The 23,086-nt window shown below is 35.1% G+C and overlaps 2 protein-coding genes across 2 annotated transcripts; one reads left to right on the top strand and one right to left on the bottom strand.

Annotated features, from left to right (window-relative positions):
• Window positions 1–15,967: 15,967 nt before the first annotated feature.
• Window positions 15,968–22,665, bottom strand: LOC107473260 (putative UPF0481 protein At3g02645). The gene is made up of 2 exons (XM_016092813.2): window positions 22,410–22,665; window positions 15,968–17,474 (listed from the first exon to the last, which is right to left on the bottom strand). Exon 2 carries the CDS (start codon window positions 17,430–17,432, stop codon window positions 16,056–16,058), a length of 1,377 nt encoding a protein of 458 aa, XP_015948299.1. The 5' UTR covers window positions 17,433–17,474; window positions 22,410–22,665; the 3' UTR covers window positions 15,968–16,055.
• Window positions 17,991–20,474, top strand: LOC107473261 (uncharacterized). The gene has a single exon (XM_016092814.1). It carries the CDS (start codon window positions 17,991–17,993, stop codon window positions 20,472–20,474), a length of 2,484 nt encoding a protein of 827 aa, XP_015948300.1.
• Window positions 22,666–23,086: the final 421 nt, after the last annotated feature.

Here is a 23,086-nt window from a genome sequence, read left to right as displayed (position 1 = left end):
GGTTCCAACAACCAGAGATGAAGGGTTTCAAGTTTTTAATCAATTTAAAAATAATTAATTATGTCTCGGTTCTATTTTTAAAATACGTTTTTTAATCTTCAAATTTTAGTTGTATTATTTTATTTTATTAATTTTGGTATCCACCATTATTTATTATTGTAAAACCCATTCTATTTTTTAATCAGGGACGACAAACTTGGATCTTATAACAATATTTATAGCTGACTTGACCATGTTCACTTCTATATTGTAATTCACATGCAGTAGGTAGGACTATGTTGTATATCTATCATGTTAACCTACGGATAAATAGATGAAGGTGAATGTTATGATACCTAAGTTATAATGCCTAATTTACTAAAAAGGATAAAGAAATAATATTTAATAAACTTTAACTATTTTATTTTTATTTTATATATTTTATTTTTTATCTATAAAAACAAGTTAGGTAATTTAGACATAATAATAAAAGCACCATAAAATCCACCATAGATGAAATGACAAATATGTATATAGCAACCTGATGTATTAAAATGAAGAATGACCATGAATATCCAGTGAAAATTGGAGGAATAGTGTGTAGACCGGTGAACTTAATTGAGTGGGTTGTGGGTCCCGTGATAGGTGAAGGGAGACTAAAGAAATGGACTATATATGTATACATAAATCTAACTTATAAATGGATTTGAGAATTTGAGATGGAATAGTATTTTAAATTATGTTGTTTTTGAAAATTTAGCTGTGTGGATGTATATTTAATGCAACTCGAAAGTTTTTAAGATAAAACTAAAATAAAATAATAAAATTTAAGAATATTTTTTAAATTTTTAATAAATTTAAAAGACAAAAAAAATATACATTACATAATACATGATCATAATTAACTTCACATATATCTATATATTCACACGACAAAGAACAAGGAAATAAGTGCACATATATTATACTGCTAACTATGACTCCAAGTTAAGAAAATAATGAACCTGATGAAAGCTAATGTGGTTTTGGTCAACAAGCTAAGCAAATTCTTAATAATAATGTAGACCTTTTTCGTTAGCTATAATAATGCAGATAGCAGCAATGATCAATAAAATTTATGTCCACAACCTACTAATATGACCCACAGGTACAAAAATAAATAAAATGTGGACAATGAGGTCACAAGGAAACGCAATAGTCATGCGGTCATATACTCATACCACCGACAATGCGTTTAAATTCATTTATGATATGGATATATCAAAAATTAATTATTTATATAAGATATATATTAAAAATAAATTAAATAATACATACGTTGACCAAACAAAGAGGTCTAAAGTGAGCATGATCCTTTCAATTTTTTTTTTAAAAATTTATTATTATATATAATGTGTATATCATTGATTAACTATATGTTAACATATTAAACCTAAGAAATTATAGGTAAACAGTTCAGTATGTATAATGTATATTGCAATATATAGCAATAGCAAGTAGTTTTTAAAAAGAAAATAGTATAAATGTATCATATATGAATATGTAATAAATTTGAAAAAAATATAAGCCAAAATAAAAATAATAAGTTAGTTTATTGATTACCCCAGATCTAATATAATAGTACATAATAGTATAAAATATATTTTGTTTTTAAAGTTTGTTAAAAATTTTAAAAATATTTTTAAGTTTTATTTTTAAATTTAATTTTGATGTACTATCAGAGCAAAGTAATTTTACATGTATATCCAATCATGTAATACCACATTAGTAAAATAATTACCTTTTATATTAATTGCGTGAATGTTTATCCAAAAGAATGAATGTGATTGCATGATTGTATAAAATATTTTATTATCAGTGTATCAAAATTAAATTTTTTATTTTATTTTAATTTTATCTCAAAAATTTTTGATTTACATCAGATATATCTTTAACAACTAATTTTTCAAAAAATTTAAAACTAATTTAATAATAATTTCATAAGAATAATCTTTAATATAACTAAATTAAATATATAATTGTCATACATTATTATTAAATCAATCCTAAACTTTTAAAAATTTAAATATAAAATTTTTTTGGATAAAATTAAAATAAAATAAAATTTAATTTTTTTTAATTTTAATAAATTTCAAAAACAAAAAATATAAGTTATCTTACGTGATACATAATACATAGTCATAATTAACTTCACATATATTCACATGACCAAAAACAAGTAAATAAGTGCACATATATTATACGGCTAACTATTGCTAAGAAAGTAAAAAAAGCTAATGTGTGTTGGTGAACAAGCTAAGCGAATTCTCAGTTTTACGGTGTTGGATTTGTTGGTAATTAATAATGGACAAAAAATTTACCAATAAATAATTACTAACAAGATTTATACTATAAATTTTGTTAGAGAGTTAATGGGATAGTATTTATACAATGTATATAATAGACTATTTATTTAGCTCAATATAAGTTAAAAATAAAAATTATCCACATTTACCCTAATAGCAAAAGTGCTGTTCAGTTTTGTGTTCACTACCACCATATAATCCCTAATTCAAAATTTTCCCCAATTCTTTATTTGTGCACAAACGCCAACCCTCCAATCCAACCCTCGCGACCTCCGCTGACCATCCGACCACCGCACCTCCATCGGCGCCGACCAGATCCGCGCGCATGGCTCACCCTCCAGCGCGCGCCTCTTCTGTGCGGCTTGCCTCAGCGCCAATACCGAGACCACTGTGCGTGCTCGCTGCGTCCTGCAGCCACCGTCCTGCGTCAACCCTTTGAACCCATGACAGTTGAACGGGTAGAGCTCGTTGCTGTTACGGACCCCAAACACCTAACGGAGTCGACGATCTACCGGTGGTTAGTGGGTTGATTTCTTAATGTGACGATATATAACTGTTTCTCTTGCTACTAGTTTAACATGCAATAAATCTTGCTGAAGTGTTTGATTGTTCATAGTGAAGAATTCCATTGTTGCAATTTTACTGTACTAAAACATGTAGAAGAAGTTATTGTTGTAGATGGTTACTTTAGCATGTTGACACTATTCGAATGGTTACTTTAGCATGTTGCTGGATGGTTGGTTTTTATTATAGGAACTGATATTTGGTTTCACTAAGTTTTTATCTTATTTGAATCGGTATTGTTTGATGCGTTTCTTGTTTGTAACTAACAAAGCTCTGTATCTGAGATCTTTTAAAGATTTGTTGAAGTAATTTAAATGCATATATGGTCCTCAAATCGACCTGTGTACTCAATAAGTCGATAAATTAAATATCAGTTTGCTTTTGTCTTTGGTGATAATTCAGCTTAACCATGTTGCCTTAATATTTAGATGGTTTAATTACTCTGTTGGTCCCTATAGTTTCGCGAATTTTTCAATTAGGTCCCTATACTTTTTTTCCTTTTAATTAAGTCCCTGCACCAAATTTTTTTTCAATTAGATCCTTACCGTAACAAAACCGTTTGATTTAACGGAATATTCCATTCCTAAATTGAATATTCTCTCAATTTTTTCTTAATTCATAAATTGTGTCTCCTTTTTTATTTTGACAAAGACAAAATTAACCATTTCCTCTTCTTCCACCTTTTCGTCTCCCTCCTCTGCTCCTGCTTCTCTCTCTCTCACCTTCATTCCTCCCACCTCCACCGCACCCCCTCCTTCCACTCCAATTCCACCCCTGACCACCTTTCCTTCCACCTCCCAAACTCGAGTCAATGACCAGAAACACAAGGGGTTGACGGGAAGGAGTTGGAGAAACTGCGGGCGAAAGAGAACATTCGATGGAAGTTCATCGCTTTGAAAAAGTTCATAGATATCGATGCGGCTGAGTGGCGATGATTGTTAAATGTTATTGCAAAGAAGTAATAAGAGAGAATTTGAAGAATAAGAAGAGGATTTGAAGAGAGAGAGTAAGTGTTATTCAAGCATTATGAATGAACCAGTAGTTTTTCTTATTCTGCAGAAGTAACAAGTTCACCCTTATATACAAGTTGAAGCCATACTAAGTAACAAACTTCTGCCTAATAATTATAACAACTTCTGCCTAATAATTATAACAAACTTGAATTTAAATACTTGTATCTATCTTCTTCGTTCCTTATTTAGCTAACTAACAATATGAATGACATTCCCTCTTAAGTTGCTAGTTTTGAGACAAAACTGACAACTTACAATCTGAATTAACAACCGCCACAAAACTCATACATTCCCCCTAAAGTTGGGAGAATAGATGTCCAACAATCCCAACTTGATGTAGAAAGTCTTAAAAGGAGCAGGTGCAAGTGGTTTGGTGAAGATGTCAGCATTTTGTTCTTTGGTGGAAATTGGCAAAAGTTTGATAAGACCTGATGAAGATTTTTCTCTTACGACGTGGCAATCGACTTCGATGTGTTTAGTGCGCTCATGAAAAACGGGATTGGCAGCAATGTGACGAGCGGATTAGCTATCACAATAGACAGGAATAGGACTAGAACAAGGTAAGCCAAGATCAGACATAAGATAAGAGAGCCATTGAGCTTCACAAGTTGCTAAGGCAAGAGCACGATACTCTGCCTCTGAAGAGGATCTGGACACTGTCAATTGTTTCTTGCTCTTCCATGAAATGAGGGAGGTCCCCAAGTAGAAACAGAAACCAGAAACAGACCTTCTTGTATCAATGCATGATGCCCAATCGGCGTCAGAGTAACCCGAAAGCAACAAATCTGAGGAAGTTGAGAAAAATAAACCAGCTGCAGGGGCTTGTTTGAGATACTTTAAGACACGAATGGCAGCTTGATAATGAGCAGTGGTTGGACAATCAAGGCAGTGACTGAGTTTGCCAACGGCAAAAGAAATGTCAGGTCTTGTTGTGGTAAGATAAACAAGCTTGCCAATTAATCGTCGATATGAAGCCACATCAGAATAGGGAGGAGTTGAATTTTTACTTAACTTGTTAGAGTAGTCCATAGGAGTAGATACAGGTTTACAATCAGTCATACCATAGTCAGCTAGAAGATCAAGCACATATTTTCGTTGATTAACAGCAATTCCCTTGCTTCCCCTGGCGACTTCTAGTCCTAAGAAGAATTTAACATCCCCAATATCCTTGATTTTGAAAGCCTCGTGAAGGTGTCTCTTGGTAGATTCAATCTCTTGTATATTATTCCCAGTGAGTATGAGATCATCAACATAGGCTAGGGCAGCAGTGAATGTCTCACCGGTCCGTTTTGTGAAGAGAGAGTAGTCATGTTTGGATTGAGAATAACCAAGAGATGTGAGCATAGAGGTCAGCTTAGCATTCCATTGTCTACTAGCTTGCTTTAATCCATAAAGAGATTTTTGAAGCTTGCACACCAACCCGGTTTGAGAGACAACAAGGCCAGGAGGAAGTTGCATGTAGACCTCCTCGTCAAGATCACCATGAAGAAAGGCAGTGTTAACATCAAGCTGGTGAAGATGCCAATCTTTCGCAGCAGCTAAAGCCAAAAGAAGTCGTAATGTTGTCATTTTGGCTACAGGGCTATATGTATCAAAGAAGTCAAAGCCTTGCCTCTGAGTGTACCCTTTTGCAACCAGTCTTGCTTTATGTCTCTCAACGGAGCCATCGGGCTTCAGTTTGAGTTTAAACACCCATTTACAACCAATGGCTTTCTTTCCTATGGGTAAAGGAGTGAGGGTCCAAGTCTTATTTGTAGCCAAAGCTTTTAATTCAGCGGAGATAGCGTCTTTCCAACAAGATTCAACAATAGCCTCCTCATAATGTTTGGGTTCAACAGACGATGCAATAGCCACAGATAGTGTGTGATGTGTCTTAGATAAATTATGAGAAGAAACATAGTTAGAAATTGGATACCTTGAGGATTTTGTCACAGCGGAATCAATTGAGGTTTGAAAACAATGAAAATCATTAAGATATGCAGGTTGTTTCTTTTCTCTAGTAGATCTTCTAATATTGGGAAGTGAGGGTGGAAGTTGTGAGTTATGTTGTGCATGTTGTGATGCAGGTCTAGGAAGAGAGGGAGATGCTGATGCATTAATATGAGTGAAAGGAATATTATTTTGAGGTGTGATGGATGCATGAGCTGTGTCGGAAATGAATGTATGACCTTGTGGTGGATTGTGCGTGTGTAAGTAGTCAAAAAGTGTATCAAATGCAATGGAATCATGTGCTTGTGCAGTGGAATGAAAGTTCATACTATTGTCACTAGTAGTGGATGCAGAATTTTTGAAGGGTAAAACATGCTCATAAAATGTCACATCTCTAGAAACTATGAGTTCATTAGTTTTTAAATCCAAACCCAAAAAACCTTTTATGCCGTGCTTGAATCCAAGGAAAACACATTTCTTTGCCCTCGGATCAAGCTTTTTCCTTTGACAAGCAAGAGTAGAGATGAAAACTAAGCAACCGAAGACCTTGAAATTTGTGAAATTAGGTAATGTGGTGTTTAAAATCTCAAAAGGAGTTTTCTGAGCTAATAACTTGCTAGGAAGACAATTAATTATGTGAGTTGCATATGATAAAGCAAGATCCCAATAACAAGATGGAACGGAAGAATGAAACAAGATGGCTCTTGTGACCTGTAGAAGGTGTTGATGTTTCCTTTCTACAATTCCATTTTGTTGGGGAGTCTCTACGCAAGACCGTTGATGCAAAATGTCTTTAGAGTTAAAAAACTGTTCTTGAGAAAATTCTTTGCCATTATCTAAACGAATACATTTTATATGTGCATTAAACTGTGTTTCTGCATAAATAATGAATTTTTGAATTAAGGGAGTAGTATCAGATTTTAGTGACATAGGGAAGGTCCAAGTGAACCTGCTATGGTCATCAACAAGAGTAAGGAAATATTTATTACCATGTGTTGAAGGGATATTGATTGGACCCCAAATGTCAGCATGTATAAGCTCAAAACAAGAAGTTGATTTTGAAACGCGCATTGGAAAAGGCAATCTTTTATGTTTAGCATAGTGACAAGAATCACAAGGATGCATGCTTACAGTTTTATTGAATTTAAAACCATGAATGGATGGATACAATTGCTGCAGAATTTGCAATTTATTAAATGGTAAATGTCCTAATCTAAGATGCCAAAGTGCAGTAGGGTCAGTGAGTGACGGTGAAATGGTGCCAATGCTCAATGCTGTGTGTTCCTTAAGTGAACGAGAATTTTTTGTGAGTGCATATAACCCATCATTGATTTCAGCTGCTCCAATCATCCTCATTGTATGGTAATCCTGTATTTCACAACCAAACTTGTTAAAAATGAATTGACAGTCAAGTGAAGAAATCAATGCTGAAACGGAGATAAGATTTAATGCAAAATCTGGGAGGTAAAGCACATTAGTGGAATATAATGAATGTGAAAATTTAACTTGACCAGCTATAGTAGCAACTAAGATGCTTTGATTTGGCAATCTGACCCTAATTGGATTTATTTTAGTGTATGAAGCAAATGCAGCAAGACTAAAAGTAACATGGACCGTGGCACCTGTGTCAATGACCCAGGATTCATGACTATGAGGTGAAAGAGAAGACATAACCACAGAGTTACCTTCACTTGAAGACTGTGGATTTGTGGCAATAGTAAATTGATTCACATTTTGAGGATTAGGTGTTGAATGGTGTTGGAGAAGAGCTAACAGGGTGTCCTTTTACTCAGCGGTAAATGAAGTACCTGAACAAGCATTCTCCTTATACAAATCAATGCTATTGTAACCATCAGTTTCATCGAATTTCACTGTGACACTATTAGCAGATTGCAGCATTTTTTGCTTGAGGTGGGGAGGCAAACCATGCTTCTTGTAACAAGCATCAACAAGATGACCGGTTTTTCCACAGAAGGAACACAACCTCGGAGGTCCTTTTCCACCAAAATGTTTACCTCCTCTGCCTCCCCGTATATCTCTTCCTTTTCCTCTACCATTCCATGATAGATTGTAAGTGGCATTCCGATCCACTGCATTGATGAGGACTGGAGAACCAAGTGAATCAGTCCCAAGCACCTGCCGTTCTTGCTGTAGAAGCAAAGCAAATGCTGTATCAATGGAAGGCAAATGAGTCATCATCACGAGACTTGACCGAGCGGTAGAGTATTGCTCATTGAGGCCCCCGAAGAAAGCGCACAACAAATGTGTCTTGCCGATAGTTTCTTATCACTTGAAATCCACAAACACAAGTAGATGAACAAGGACATAGAGGTATCGGCCGAAAAAGTTCTAATTCCTCCCAAATTGTTTTCAATTTTGTGAAATATGAGGTAATGCTCAAGTCGCCCTGTTTAGTAGAAAATAATTCTTCATCTAATTCTGCAATTCGAAAAACATCACCTTGATAAAATCTCCGTTTCAATTCTTCCCAAATATCATGATCATTGCTGTTCCAAATGACGCTGCTAGCGATGTCCGGACTCAGTGAGTGTGTGATCCAAGAAGCAACTAGAGTATTACAGCGATCCCAAGCTTCAAAGGTAGCATCATCCTTGGATGGTGGTGGCAGAGAACCATCCACAAAAGCAAGTTTATTTTTGGATTTAAGAACCATGCGCATTGACCGAGACCAAGAACCATAGTTTTTGTTGTCTAACACAATTGGAATTAGGGATTTACCAGGTTGTTCACCGGGGTGAATGAAGAAAGGAGTAGATGGATCCATGATTGGATGCACTGGATGTTTGGAGCTAACATCTTGAATTGCATTGATTTGAGTAATTAAATTGACAAGAGTTTGTAGATCAATATTGCCAAGGGAGGAATTCGGAGGCGGTGGATCTGAATCCATTGAGAAAAGAGGGAAAAAATGCGTACTGGGTTGTTGAAAATCAAATAAGGTAGAAGAACTTCTTCTCTAAAACTCGTGATCGGAACGCATCATCAAGTGCATGGAACTGTCTCTGATGATGACATTCTCATCAGCTCTATCGTGTGAGTTAAGGAGAAGAAAAAAAATGAGAATGATGAAAAAGAAGAAAAGAAAAACAGAAGGGATAGGATGAAGGTGATGCAGCATTGCAATGGCAATGGCTCACCGCACCATGTTAAATGTTATTGCAAAGAAGTAATAAGAGAGAATTTGAAGAATAAGAAGAGGATTTGAAGAGAGAGAGTAAGTGTTATTCAAGCATTATGAATGAACCAGTAGTTTTTCTTATTCTGCAGAAGTAACAAGTTCACCCTTATATACAAGTTGAAGCCATACTAAGTAACAAACTTCTACCTAATAATTATAACAACTTCTGCCTAATAATTATAACAAACTTGAATTTAAATACTTGTATCTATCTTCTTCGTTCCTTATTTAGCTAACTAACAATATGAATGACAATGATGCTGGCGATGAAGAAGGTCCAAACCCATGTGTTTTTCACTGAAGAAAAGCTCTCGAAACTATGTTGAGATTTCCACTTAATAGAAGCTCCTAGATCTGTTGCGTCGACCTTTGAGACAGCCTTCAACACCGTCACATTCAGCTTCTTCACCTTCCCAAATCTGTTGCGTTGATCGAACAGGAGCATCGTTGAATCCTTGTTCTACCACCCTTCACCTGCAGCTCATACTTGATCACATACTTCTCCAAGAAACTGTCCTCATCAGGCAACAGCAAAGTGATCCTCGAGGAAGACCCAAGATGTGCGCTTCAATGAAGCTGCAACCTTTTCATCAGAAATCAACACACTCTTGAGGAAATTGTAAAAAGGTATGATCTGTTTCTCTAAGCTCCGGGTCAAAAGGGTTGGGTCAGCGGTTAGGGTTCTTGCGAGGATGGTATTGGATATCCCAATGGAGAGAAAAAATTAAAACTTTGACAAGAGGATATCTGGGTTTGCTAAGAGGAACAATGGGTGTTTTTTGATGAGATTTGAAATTTGGGTATCTGTGAAACCATGCTCCCTGAGAAGGGTGAGAACTGAGTCTGGTCTTTCAGCAGAAGGAAGGTGAAGCTTTTGGGAAGTAAGAGCAGCAGTGTCTGGAGAGAGACCACATGAGTCAATCAGGTATGAGATTGTGAAATTGGGGTAGTGAGATTGGACTATGCTGCAGCGGGAGATCATTGGTTTAGGGAGTGATAATGATGATGATGGTATCTGGAAGTGGATTGTGGGATGAAATGTGTCATAGTACAACCTAGGCATACGGAATTGGATTGCTTTCATGGTATTCACTACTCAGTGGATAAGAGTTTCAGAATAGAAGTGGGAAGTGTGAAGTGATAGCAAATTAGAAGCTAGCAGAGAAAGGACCCTTTTTTCCTTTGGAGATAGATTTATGGACTTCTGAATAAGGATCCTTCATTCTGCTTCAGCTTCATTTTGTTTTTGCTTCATTATACTTCTGTTTTTGAATTGGTTTTACTTCTACTCAATGATTATGTTAAACAAAATTGATTGTGTTAAAAATTCTGATTATGATTTTTGATTATGTGTTTTGTTTGTAATTAAATGATTATATCATGACAAAAATTCTATTTTTGATACCACTAAAAATTAATTATGGCAAAAATTTTAGTTTTAAATGTGTTGTATAACCATTTATGCCATGAAAGAAGGGAGCTTGTTGGTAGAAGAAGGGTGGAGACAGAAAAAGAGGACGAGAAGATGACGGAGGTGAGGGTGAAAGGAAGAAGAAAAGGGATGAGGGTAAATTAGTAAATTTATATTTTATAAACATTTTTTTAATTTTTACCGTTAATAAGGACTTAATTAAAAAATTTAATATGGTATAGAGACTCAATTAAAAGGAAAAAAAGTATAGGGACCTAATTGAAAAATTTGCGAAACTATAGGGACCAACAGAGTAATTAAACCTATTTAGATATATGGTTGCCTTTGTCTTTGCTAATAATTTATGTTAAACATGTTGTGATACCATATAAATCGGATGATTATTTTAATCAACATTTGGATGGTTGGTTTTTATCATAGTGACCCCTATGTAGATTTTACTTTATTGATAGCTTGTTTGAATGAGGTGATGTTTGAGGGGTGACTTATTTTTTAAGTAAGCAAATGTATATATGATGCCTAAAACGGATTTTGGACTCAAATATTCATTTCTAAATTGACATGAAACGGATGGTTACTTTAATATCTATCTGGATGGTTGATTTTCACCGTAGATATTGTTGTTTGGGTATGCTAGAATTTATGGAAAAAAGACAATTCTTGCAACTGAACTTAAAAAACTTCAAACTTCAATCTCGTCTGCTCAATTTGTCTGAAGAGAGAGACAAGTCTCTTGCAATTCTTTAATGAGCTTGTTTATAATTTAACTTATTTAGTTGAAGATTGTCTGAAGATTGTTCTTACAATTTTCAAAAGTTAAAGCAAAAGCTGAAGTTGAAGGAGAAGAAGATGAAAAAATTCAAAAATATAATCACAAGGGATGTCGTTAATGATGAGTAGGATATTTTTGAGTGGTAGTTATATTAGGTATTTTTCTTATATCTTCTATTTTAAATATGAGTAGCTGTAGTAGGTAGTAACAAATAGCTATTAACTTGAAAAGTTCATTATTTTAATCTTTCTACAATTTTGTACAGAAAACATGATAAGGTGAATTTTTCTTATACCCGATTTCTCTCTTTTGGTTATCAAATGTACAATCAATTTATATTTTTTGTTTACTATTTTATTGAACATTTTTCAAGAAATAAAAAAAATTTTAAATATCAAATTAATACTAATTAAAAAGAAAAAAAATATGATGTGGTTAATTTTTCCAAAACATGTTAAAATATAATTGGTCAATAACAATATATTTTCTGATAAATGAAGATTAGAACATCATTAATTTAAAGAAAAACTCATGAGCGCATATGATAAATTGTGTAATAATGAGATTGTAGTGACATATATTTTATAATTTATTAATTTATATTTTAAAAAAATGACTAACTTAAATAGAATCAAGCGTGTTAGTAAAATTTCAGCTTATAATAGACACCATGCTCACAATATTTTTTAACAAAGTCTTTTAATCCAGAAAAGTTATGTTAAATCTAATGCAAATCAAACAAACAACCATAACCATCAGCTTACCTAGTAAAATGAACATTCGGCCTATTTTAGTTTCTCTTTTAATTTTTTGTTTATATGAACACAACAGGTTAATAAATTATACTACAAATGGTATATCCAAAATAATCATCCACTTTAGAATGAAAAGAACCATCTGCAATCATAGTAAAATGAACATCCCCCTTTGTTTAAATGGTTTAAAGTATAGTACATGATGCATCTCAATCATTGATGTGGAAAAGAAAAATCAATGAATAAGAGCAATATAAACAGCAAAATTCTTATTGTATTAATCAATTTCATGAATAAAAAGACATTACAGAACTATGCAAGTCTATTTGTAGCAATACATAAATAAATTACAGAACTATTTGATTATGCAGCTGGTCTAGGTACTTTCATGCTAAATCCATGCTTCATTTTGTGAACTCTATAAAAAAAATTGTGGTGTAAACAATGATATAAGGAGTCAAGTACTAAGACAATTTGAACAATAAGCAAATAAAAATAAAACTAAGTACTTTTTTAATTAAAAGAAAAGAAAATAAGACTTAATTCTGGTGAAGAATGAAGATATATAAATCTCTTCTACTGATAAATAAAATTGTGAAAAAAGAAGACAAAAAGTATTTTTAATAAAGCAAGCATTGTATAACATCCCATAATAAATCTACAATAATTTGAAAACAAAAATCATGTTCTCATCCTAAACTAGAGATCTTATAGTTAATAAATAATAACTAAAGCATCCTACAGTCCTAAGTAACATTAGAAGTGTAAGTACATTAGATATAAAGAGATAGGCAGTTACTACATAATATAAGGACAGAATAAGCAAAAACGAAGTACTTAACCACATAAGAAAAAAAATATGCGGAGTATGTGTATGTGCATACTGAATCCAACAAATCAAGTAATAGAGCAATGGTATAAACTAGATGAATATCTATTTCTCATATGAAATAACCATCCGCATACATGGAAAAATAAACATCCTCATTGGTATTAGAATTTTTTTCATGCAGTGGTTGTCCACTATTAGGTATTTGCTGAACATAGATGATTCTGATTCAAAAAATTTTTCCTTGAGTTTTCTAATTCATCTAGTATCTTGTTACTTTTGCATATTGCATTGATAGAGTAAATATGAAAGTTCTTCTAGTATCCTGTTACTTTGGCTGGTAGAAGCCCAGAAAAGAAGAAATAACCAAGCAAATTACATAAAAAATTGTTCAATCCTCCTCAAACGAGGTGAGGAAAAATTCAATGTATAAGGAGAGATCGGAACAAAAAAATGTACAACACATGACAGAGTAAATAAGAGAAGTTTCTTACTGAAATATTTTGCCTATCTTTTTGTATTCCACACCCGGATCGCATATTGATATTGCTTAATCTAAGCATTCTTTAGTTACCTGTATCAATATCAAATAACCCGCATAAGCATGAAACAAATGGAGAGAAGACAAACCACCACTCCACAAAGTTGAAACCACAACAGAGAATCCTAGAACAGTATCATCTTAAAGTCTTCTGAAATTAATAGAAGCAAAACAAAAAGACTATAGCTGAGCAAAATATGACTAGTGTTATCTGAACAGGCCCAACGTACAAATAAGACTTGGACAAAAACTTCCAAGGTAGACAACTAGGAGAAAATATTTATGAAATTAGTACTTGAACTAGTTTTCTTGCCTCATCATCAACATCTCCACAAAAGAAAGTTGCAGATGTGTCACCATGATGCCCTTGCAACTCATCGATATATACACTTGACAAACTAGCTGCAACTTTTTTCTGATGAAAATTGCAAAAACACGAGAATACGAAATTTTTATGATATCAATGCAACATGCAAAAGTAACAAGATACTAGATGAATTAGAAAAATCAAGGAAAATTTTTTTGAATCAGAATCATATATGTTCAGCAAATACCTAATAGCGGACAACCACTGCATGAAAAAAATTTTAATACGATTATATCAAATAGGTTGGTAGAAGCCCAGCAAAGAAGAAATAACCAAGCAAATTACATGGAAAATGAAATTCGATGTCTACAATGTCTACGGCGCCCGTGCACCATGTTTAAATGGCTTAACTCATATCCAAGTTCAATTCAACCAAAATTAAACAAAATCAAATCTAAACCATGTAATAAAAGAAACCTGCAAAGCATGTGTATGCACAATCCAAAAAATCAAGAAACAAATCAATGGCATAAACTAGATAAACATCCACTTTTTCTATGAAAATAACTACTGCATATAGTACTTGAACACTAGATTCACACCCAATTTCAAATGAAGCTACATTATGCTGAGTGATAACTATTTTTAGGTTTCAAAAAGCTAATAAAAATCACACAATCAAGAATTGAACTTTCATATTTGATATATCTAGCAGTTCATAGCATTTACAGCAATTCAAATCTAACATTGATCACATTAAACAGCCAGACCCAAAATCAAAGAACATCTGAACCCTATTGTCAAACAAACATACTCTATAGAGTAGAACAATGGCTTTATACTGACATTTTATAGTTCAAGAGGGGCACGAAGAGAAGCGTCGCGACCAGGCAGAGGGAACAGTGTCGTTGGATTCGCTGACGGCAGACCACAGGTAGTGTAAAGAAATCGCGGTGTTCAGCGATGAGTATGGTGCGACACAGGGCCACGCGGCGTGCGGATGTCCGGCGGCCAGGCGACGGCGACGGGGAGCTCCTAGCGACGACCGACGCTCGACGGTAGCACGAGGGAGGTGCGGGACGATGGCAGCAGCAAACACCAAGCGCGGAGGGAAAACTCTAATCGTGCGGGAGGAGCGGTTGGGTAGCGCCGACTGCTCAGGTTGCAGCGAACTTCATGGAGGTTGGTTCTCTAGCACTAGCGGTGGGACTCTCTTCGGTGGCTTGCTCGTTCAAATTGGGGGAGGGGGTTACTGCTAGATCAAAAAGGAGAGTTAGATGAAGGAGATAACAACAAATGAAAAAAGGGAGGTCGTTTTTTATTTAGGTATCTGACGGGGAATCCTAATTTTCTTCAAATTTTAAATTAGAAACTATTAAAAATTAATTAATTGATTATAATTTTATTTTAATTTTAATTTCACTCTATTGTACATATTACACATTACATACATTAGTTCCTAATACTTTTTCTTATACTATTAAATTTATTCCGCCACTAAATCTAACATTATTTAACGATTTTTTTGTAGTGCCACTATCTAAAATTTCTAACGACTGATAAACAGTACAAAACTGCTGTGCAGATACTTTGTTACCTCAAGAAAGCCCCCGTTGTCGCAGGTCTCTTTTTCCACTTAGCACTGATTTCAGCCACACTGGGTTTGTAAATGCCGATTGGACAACTTGTTCAAATATCGGCTAATGCTTCTTCCTAAGGACCACTTAATCTTTTAAGAGAGTAACTAGATTGAGAACCTTTATTTTATTTTATTTTTCTATTAAGAGAATAACTAGAGAATAAAAATATGTACATATTATTGTTATGGTGTTATTTTTCTTTTTAATATATTATTTTGTTTTCATTAAAAAAATTATATTGAGATTAAATTGTGTTATTATTAAAGTATTTATAGAATGGAATGATCCTCGGTAAATGAATCGTTGGATCTTAAACTTACAATAAATCTAATATGTCAAATCAAGAGAGATACTTGAAAGCTGCATATGAAATTTCAGACAATATCTGCAATATATATACCCATCCAGTTCTAGAATTTAATCCTGCAAACATTTCACTTAGGTGGCCTTTGATAAACATTTCAGATTCGATGAGAGAGTTTAAAAGAGAAAGTCTAGCCCAGCTAATTTTGTGTTTTGTGACTAGTATTTAACCATTAAAAGAAAAATAAACAATTTCTCTTCATTAAATATAATCTCACACCATTAAAAATATTATTGATAATTAATTGATAGTTATAAAATACAAAAGTTTCTGCTCCTCGAGTTTAAAATTACTGTACGATGGTATAAAAATATTCTGATGGCTAAATGATAGCTAAGTTTTGATCAAAAGTGATGGTTCTGAAAAGAAATTAAAAGGAAGCTCAATTAGTTTTCTTTAGAAACTAAAGCATGAATATTCCGATAGAAGCTGACGACGGTGAAGATAAGGACAAAAATGCCGACAATGGTGGAACTGCCTCTCCAAGTGTCACGGAAATACACTCTCCTGACTGTTTCCATGGCCTTTTTCCAGCCACTCTTGGTGTGGAGTGTGAGTTCTCTTATGACTTTATGGTAGCACGTCTTACTGGAAATGACATGCTTAGAAAGGTCCTTCACCAGATTCACCACTTCCTTATCACTCACCTGTTCTCGGATAATGCATTCTTTCTCCACCAGCAACTCTACATCTTCTTTGGTGTGAACGAGCGAGCACCACAGAGACACGTAGCCGATGATGAAAGGTTTATCCGGATAATGATTTTGCTCATACGCCATTAAATTCTTCAGAACAGTTACTGTTGCATTATCAACTTTCAACGGCGGGAGCATCAATAGAGCTTTGAAATTCTCCAAGCATGATGATGGCAAGCAACCCAAGCAAAGTAAATTGCCGTTGAATGGCCGCATCGTCCCGAATGTTACGTCAATCAGGCATCTATCATCAACGCACTTAAAACTTACCCCACCCTCATACAACTTGCTTGCGTTCACTTGCAAAATTGCATGCTTTGCATACAATTCTTTGTGCAGAAACTTCTTATCGGGAGCACAGCTTCTCCAAACAAAATCCAGGAAATGAACTGCCTTATAGTCACTTTCTGAATATTCCGCGTAGAGACCAAGAGATTCGAAGTAATGGTGGGTAAGTTCACGAAATTCATAACAAGGTAAATCTCTGCTGGCTGAGGCTTTAGCATAATTATAGAGTTCCTCCAACACATACAATGGAAGCTGATTCTCAAGAAGTAATAAGTCCCTCTGGATACCTTTTCTAACATAGTTGGTTAACATATATTGATGAATATATTCCCTCTCCCTCAGTAGGTGCTCCACGATGAACACAGCATCTAGCAGCACTATTTCCACTAATTTCTCGTTGCTTGTCTCTGCTGGAAACTTATGCGCATAACACTCTCTTATTCTTTTTACACGGCTTTCAAGGAAACCTTTGTATAACTTCATGATGGTAATGGCTTCCTCGTTTAAGATACGCGAACAGAAGAACTTGAAGTACATATACTTTAGCTGTTGCATTTCGTTCAGCTCTTTTTTGCCGAAGTGAATGGGTCCTATTGAGATGAATTGAGGGGTGAAAGCTTCTTCATCCATCTTCCTAAGTTTGGAAGGAACGGTGTATATCATGTGATTACCAAATAGAGTCGAGTCTTCAAGGTCTTTAACATCGAAATCGATCACGTGTTCCAACATGTCAAGTGGTGGAATTAATGTTGAATGAGCAGTAGTAGCAGCAGTGGCCATGTTTCTCCAACCAACCAAACTTCACGTCCTTATATAGCACAGCTGTGGAGCAAAAGGATCACTTTAAAATAGAAACCAAAAATGGAGAAAAGATTTAAGTTTTGAAAACTGTTTTATTTTAGGGCAAAACACCAAAATAAACTAATGGGAGAATTTTATTACCCAAATCAACCAAAATCAAAATTTTTTCAGCAATCCACCAACGAGCAAATATATATAATTCGAATCAACTCGATTCGAATTGCAAATGCAAGTAATTCGAAACAACTTATTTCGAATTACCATTGAAATAAAAAGCATGTAATTCGAATAAAGTAGATTTGAATTATCCTTTATTAAATCGAATCAAGTCGATTTGAACTAGTTGCAAAATGGACCAATACATAATTCGAATTAGGTCGACTTGAATTACTAAGGAAAACAAAGCATTAGTTAATTCGAATTCAGTTGATTCTAATTATGTGTATATAGTTCGAATTAGGTTGTTTCGAATTAGTGTGTTCCAGGCCTGTATATATATGTGATGAACGTGAGTTGCTCTCAACATTGAGGGGTCATATGGCTGGTGAGGACAGTTTTATAGTGTTGGTTCACCACAGAGGATCGATTAAGAGGAAAACTCGGTCAGGTGTCAAGTTCACCGATAAGGATCCTCTCTGTATTATCGTGAGTTCTACGACGAGCTATGATGACCTTGCTAGGTCTGTACTGGAAAAACTTGGTCTGGAAGGTGTTAAAAGGGTAAAGAAGTTTTTCCATCGCATTCCAATCACGGTGCTCCAAGATAGCGTGAAGTATGATAGTTTCACGATCGGGAATGATGAGAACTTGCAAGTCATGTTTCTTTGTCGCCGGCAGTTTCCCGAAGTTCGGACACCGGAGCTGTTAGCAAAGCTGGTTGATGTGGTGTCCAGCTCGGGGGGTTCGAACCGGAATACCAACACTTTAACGACGGTTGCCGGTTCTAGCTCAAGACCTGCCATTGCATCTTCCTCAGTCCCTGCTTACGAGCCACCCGCCCCGCCTGTTGCCTCCCCTTCGTTCGCTGTTGATCTCAACGGCAGTGTTGGCGACGAGGTTGGAACAGCGGAACTTGTTCCTACCTCTGTACACTGTGCTGCACCGGCTGGGGCTGGAGATGGATTGTTTGATGATGTAGAGGACGATAATGTCGAGCCGGGGGTACCTGGGGAGGCTGCAGGATTTGGCGCTAGAGATGCTGAAGGGTCAGTTGGTATGACAGATTTTCAAGTTGGTCAGCAATTTCAGGATAAGAATGATGCCCTGTTAAGTGTGAAGACTTACAGCATCCGCCGAGGTGTACAGTACAAGGTTGTGGAGTCTGATTATCGCCGTTACGTTGGCAAGTGTTCTGAGTTAGGGAATTGGTGCACATGGTTGATTCGGCTGAGTCTCCGGCAGCGCAAGGGCAGATGGGAGGTCAAACGGTACATTAGACCGCACACTTGTCTCGCCAGCTCTATCTCCAGTGATCACAGGAGTTTGGATTATCATGTGATATCGGCATTCATTATGCCAATGGTTAGAGCTGATACATCCGTTAGCATCAAGGTGCTCCTAAATGCGACTGCGTTGCACTACGGATTCAGGCCGACCTACAGGAGGGTCTGGATGGCGAAGCAGAAGGCTGTTGCGCTCATTTATGGTGACTGGGATGAGTCTTACAACGAGCTCCCACGGTGGGTGTTAGGAGTGCAGGTGACAATGCCTGGTTCTATTGCAGTTCTTTGGATTAGCCCTGTTCGAGTTGGGGGACAGCTGGACGAATCTCAGGCTTATTTTCACAGACTGTTCTGGACTTTTCCACCATGTATCGAGGCATTTCGTCATTGGAAGCCGTTGGTTAGTATTGATGGGACCCATCTCTATGGCAAGTATGGGGGTACTCTGCTTGTGGCGATTGCACAGGACGGGAACTCCAACATACTCCCTGTTGCATTCGCGCTAGTCGACGGTGAGAATGCTGAGTCTTGGTCATTCTTTCTCTCCCACCTCCGTCAGCACGTTACACCACAGCCAGGTCTGCTCATTATCTCTGACAGGCATAACGGCATCAAGGCCGCCCTTGAGGCTCCCGACGGTGGCTGGCTACCTCCGGCTGCATACCGAGCTTTCTGCATTCGGCACGTAGCAGCAAATTTTGCCCTCACCTTCAAGGGTAAAGACGCAAGGAGGCTTCTCGTGAACGCTGCCTATGCTAAGACGGAGGTCAAGTTCCATTACTGGTTTGATATTCTTCGCTCGGAAGATCCGACGATGTGTGAATGGGCAAACCGGATTGAGTATTCATTGTGGACACAGTATTGCGATGAGGGCCGAAGATTCGGTCACATGACGACAAATATATCTGAGTGTGTGAATTCAATCCTCAAGGGTGTGAGGAACCTTCCTGTATGCTCGTTGGTTAAAGCAACGTACGGTCGGTTGGCCGAACTTTTTGTTCGCAAGGGTAGAGAGGCGGAGGCCCAGCTGGGTACGGGACAACAATTCAGTCAACACCTTGTTAAATGTATCGAGGCCAACTTGAAGACGGCAAGGTGCTTCACAGTTACTTTGTATGACAGGGACAACTCGGAGTACACGATTGCAGAGACCACTCCTACTGGTTCTTTCTCCCTTGGTAGCTACAGGGTGTCACTTGGATCTCAGACATGTGATTGCGGATACTTCCAGGCACTGCATTTTCCTTGTCCGCACGCACTGGCATGCTGTGCTTACTCACGAGTCACTTGGCACTCCTATGTCCACCCACTCTATCGACTCAGTAACATTTTTAGTGTTTATCAGATGGGATTCAGACCTCCAATCCCAGAGGGTTTCTGGCCACCATATGATGGGCCGACGGTAATACCGGACCCGAACAAGAGGCGTGAAAGGGAGGGTCGTCCCAGGTCTACTCGGATTCGGACGAACATTGATGAGGCAGATCCAAACCGGCCTAAGAGATGCGGCTTATGTCGGCTCCCCGGACACACTCGTCGGAGCTGCCCACAGGTCGGAAGTAGCCAAGGAGGACAGTGATAGATGGGTAGGGTTGGTTTTGCGTTGTTTGATTTACTACTGTACTATGTTTTGAATTTTAGTTATGTAAGGTTAAAAAATTTCTTAGTTGCAAACGCTTTGTATATCTGTTGTTTAAAGTAACGGAACTAATATAAATAAGCAAAGTAACAAGTAAAAGTGATTCGAATGAGCTTGGTTCCAACTCCTTATATAGGGAACTAACAAGTAATTCGAATCAACTTAATTCGAATTACCTTTCGAATCAACTTGTAAATAATTCGAATCAACATGATTCGAACTCTATTGAGTCACGTTTCCATACTAATTCGAAACGACTCAATTCGATTTAGCCACCATTAATTCGAATCTACTTGATTCAAATTACATGCTTTTTATTTCAATGGTAATTCGAAACAAGTTGTTTCGAATTACTTGCATTTGCAATTCGAATCGAGTTGATTCGAATTATATATATTTGCTCGTTGGTGGATTGCTGAAAAAATTTTAATTTTGGCTGATTTGGGTAATAAAATTCTTCCATTAGTTTATTTTGGTGTTTTGCCCTTTATTTTATGATGATATAAATATAAAACAAAAATGTTTAGTAATCAAAGAAAATTAGTCAAAAACAATTATAACATTGCTACAATTAAAGAATGATAAATAAAACAAATTCTAACGGTTTAACTACATCTACTTAGATATATAAAGTTGTTTAAAGAAAGATACAGATATAAAAACATGAATGCTAAATGCCAACGCTTTTAGTGTAAAAAAAGGAAAAAGTAGTTAGTGTTAATTTAAATGTAAGATAAAAATAAGAAAAAAAATATTAGTTGTCTAGAAAGTTTTTGTATAAATATTGATAGAAGATCATTTTTGTATTGGGACATATTTAACTTAACTTTTAATTTATCAAAAATAGAAATTAAATAGTAAAAATATAGAAATAAATATTTTCTAATTTACCTTTTCTATTATTTTCAAACTTTCTATCCTAAAGTATTAGTTAAACACATCCTAAATGATATATATACGCATACAATAATGTTACATTTTTAATCTCAAGTTTTATTTATTTCAATTTCGTTATGTTATCAATAGCACTTCTGTCAATTTTTATCTATGATTGTATTTAATAAAAATGTCTTTGTAGATATATCTAATAAAAATATCTTTTTTATAATTATATTTAATAAAAAAATTTTATAGATATAATTTTTAAACTTTTCCTATTTAATTAATACACAAATTTAAACATCACTCCAAGAAAAGGGTTGTTAGACAACAAAAGTGAGACTAAAGATGTTCACTTATGACGCCAACGTAACATGTACCCCAACAAGGAGCCAATTTTTTTGGGTTCAACCATTTTAACTAGTTTTTTAAATTTTTTTATTTTAAATTATAAATTCTAAATTTTTAATCATAAATTCTTAAATTTTCTAAAAATATGAATTAATAAATAATTTAATAATAAAAAATTAATTAATATTAACTAATTAAAAAATTAATATTTTATATTATATAGATAAAAAAATTATTATTAAATTAGTTATTTTTATAAAATATATATTAAAAATTAGTTAAATAATATATTTATTCATACATAAATACTGAAATACATATTTATTATTTAATATATTCACTCATATTTTTTTTAGTTTCACTTAGCCTTTATTTATGTGTGATTCTCACAGATGTGAACATAACAACAAATTTGAGTATGATGCATTTTAAAAGGCTTTAAGCTACCCCAATTAGTGCCGAAAGAAGAGAGACAAAATAACAAATTAATTATACAGCAAATTGCTAATCAATTTTAAATTATATTATACAAAAGAACTTGTTAATTAATACATGGTGAGAAGAAATTACAAGACAATATCATTAAAAATCAAAGAAATGGAAATGGACAACATGGTGAGACTACTGATGGATATAGTTAAGAACCTGTTTTGTGGGAAGAAATCAAAGTTTCAGGTGATGAGCTCTTTAGTAGTGACCACCCCACTCACTCATCAGTGTCTGACCTTGTTTCCTTAGTGTTATGTCTCTTCTTTTATGTTGGTTGATGAGTGATGACTCAAGTGAAGACTGCATATGCCACTTTAAAATTATCAAGCTTTATGTGAAATTCTATATATGTTTTTAGTTGCAAAGAAGAGTTGCGAGTGAGAGGGAGTAGCTATGCGAATCAAAGAAGATAAGAAAAAATGAGAACTAAGCACTGGTAAAACTCATTTAGACGCTAGGCTTCACAAAATTGTTTATATAGAACATTCTAACGTTACATTAACTCAACCACACTTAGAGCTGGTTAAGCTAAGTGTGGTTTCTAACAACCAGAATAAAGGGTTTTTACGTTTTTAATTAAATTAAAAAATTGTGATACTATATGATCAAATTATTTTGATAATTTTTTAGTAATTTAAATAAGTTAAATAAACAACAAGAAAAAAAATAAAAATCAAGAACTGCTTAAATAGAAGGACAATCTCACTTAAGACAACTTTTAAACTTCTCTTAAGAAGAGGAAAGCTCCACTTGATTGAATTGAACTTCATTGTCATTTTTTTCATGATATCTACTGCCGTGTTTATATCTCTCATAATCAAACGAAAGTCAAT

Source organism: Arachis duranensis, chromosome 2 (assembly GCF_000817695.3).
Source record: "Arachis duranensis cultivar V14167 chromosome 2, aradu.V14167.gnm2.J7QH, whole genome shotgun sequence".
Taxonomy (NCBI): Eukaryota; Viridiplantae; Streptophyta; class Magnoliopsida; order Fabales; family Fabaceae; genus Arachis; species Arachis duranensis.
This window is presented reverse-complemented; position numbering and strand designations above follow the sequence as displayed.

What these genes read in the sequence shown, in the direction of transcription:
- LOC107473260 (XM_016092813.2), bottom strand. Translation starts at nt 17,432, where the DNA reads ATGGCCACTGCTGCTACTACTGCTCATTCAACATTAATTCCACCACTT.
- LOC107473261 (XM_016092814.1), top strand. Translation starts at nt 17,991, where the DNA reads ATGGCTGGTGAGGACAGTTTTATAGTGTTGGTTCACCACAGAGGATCG.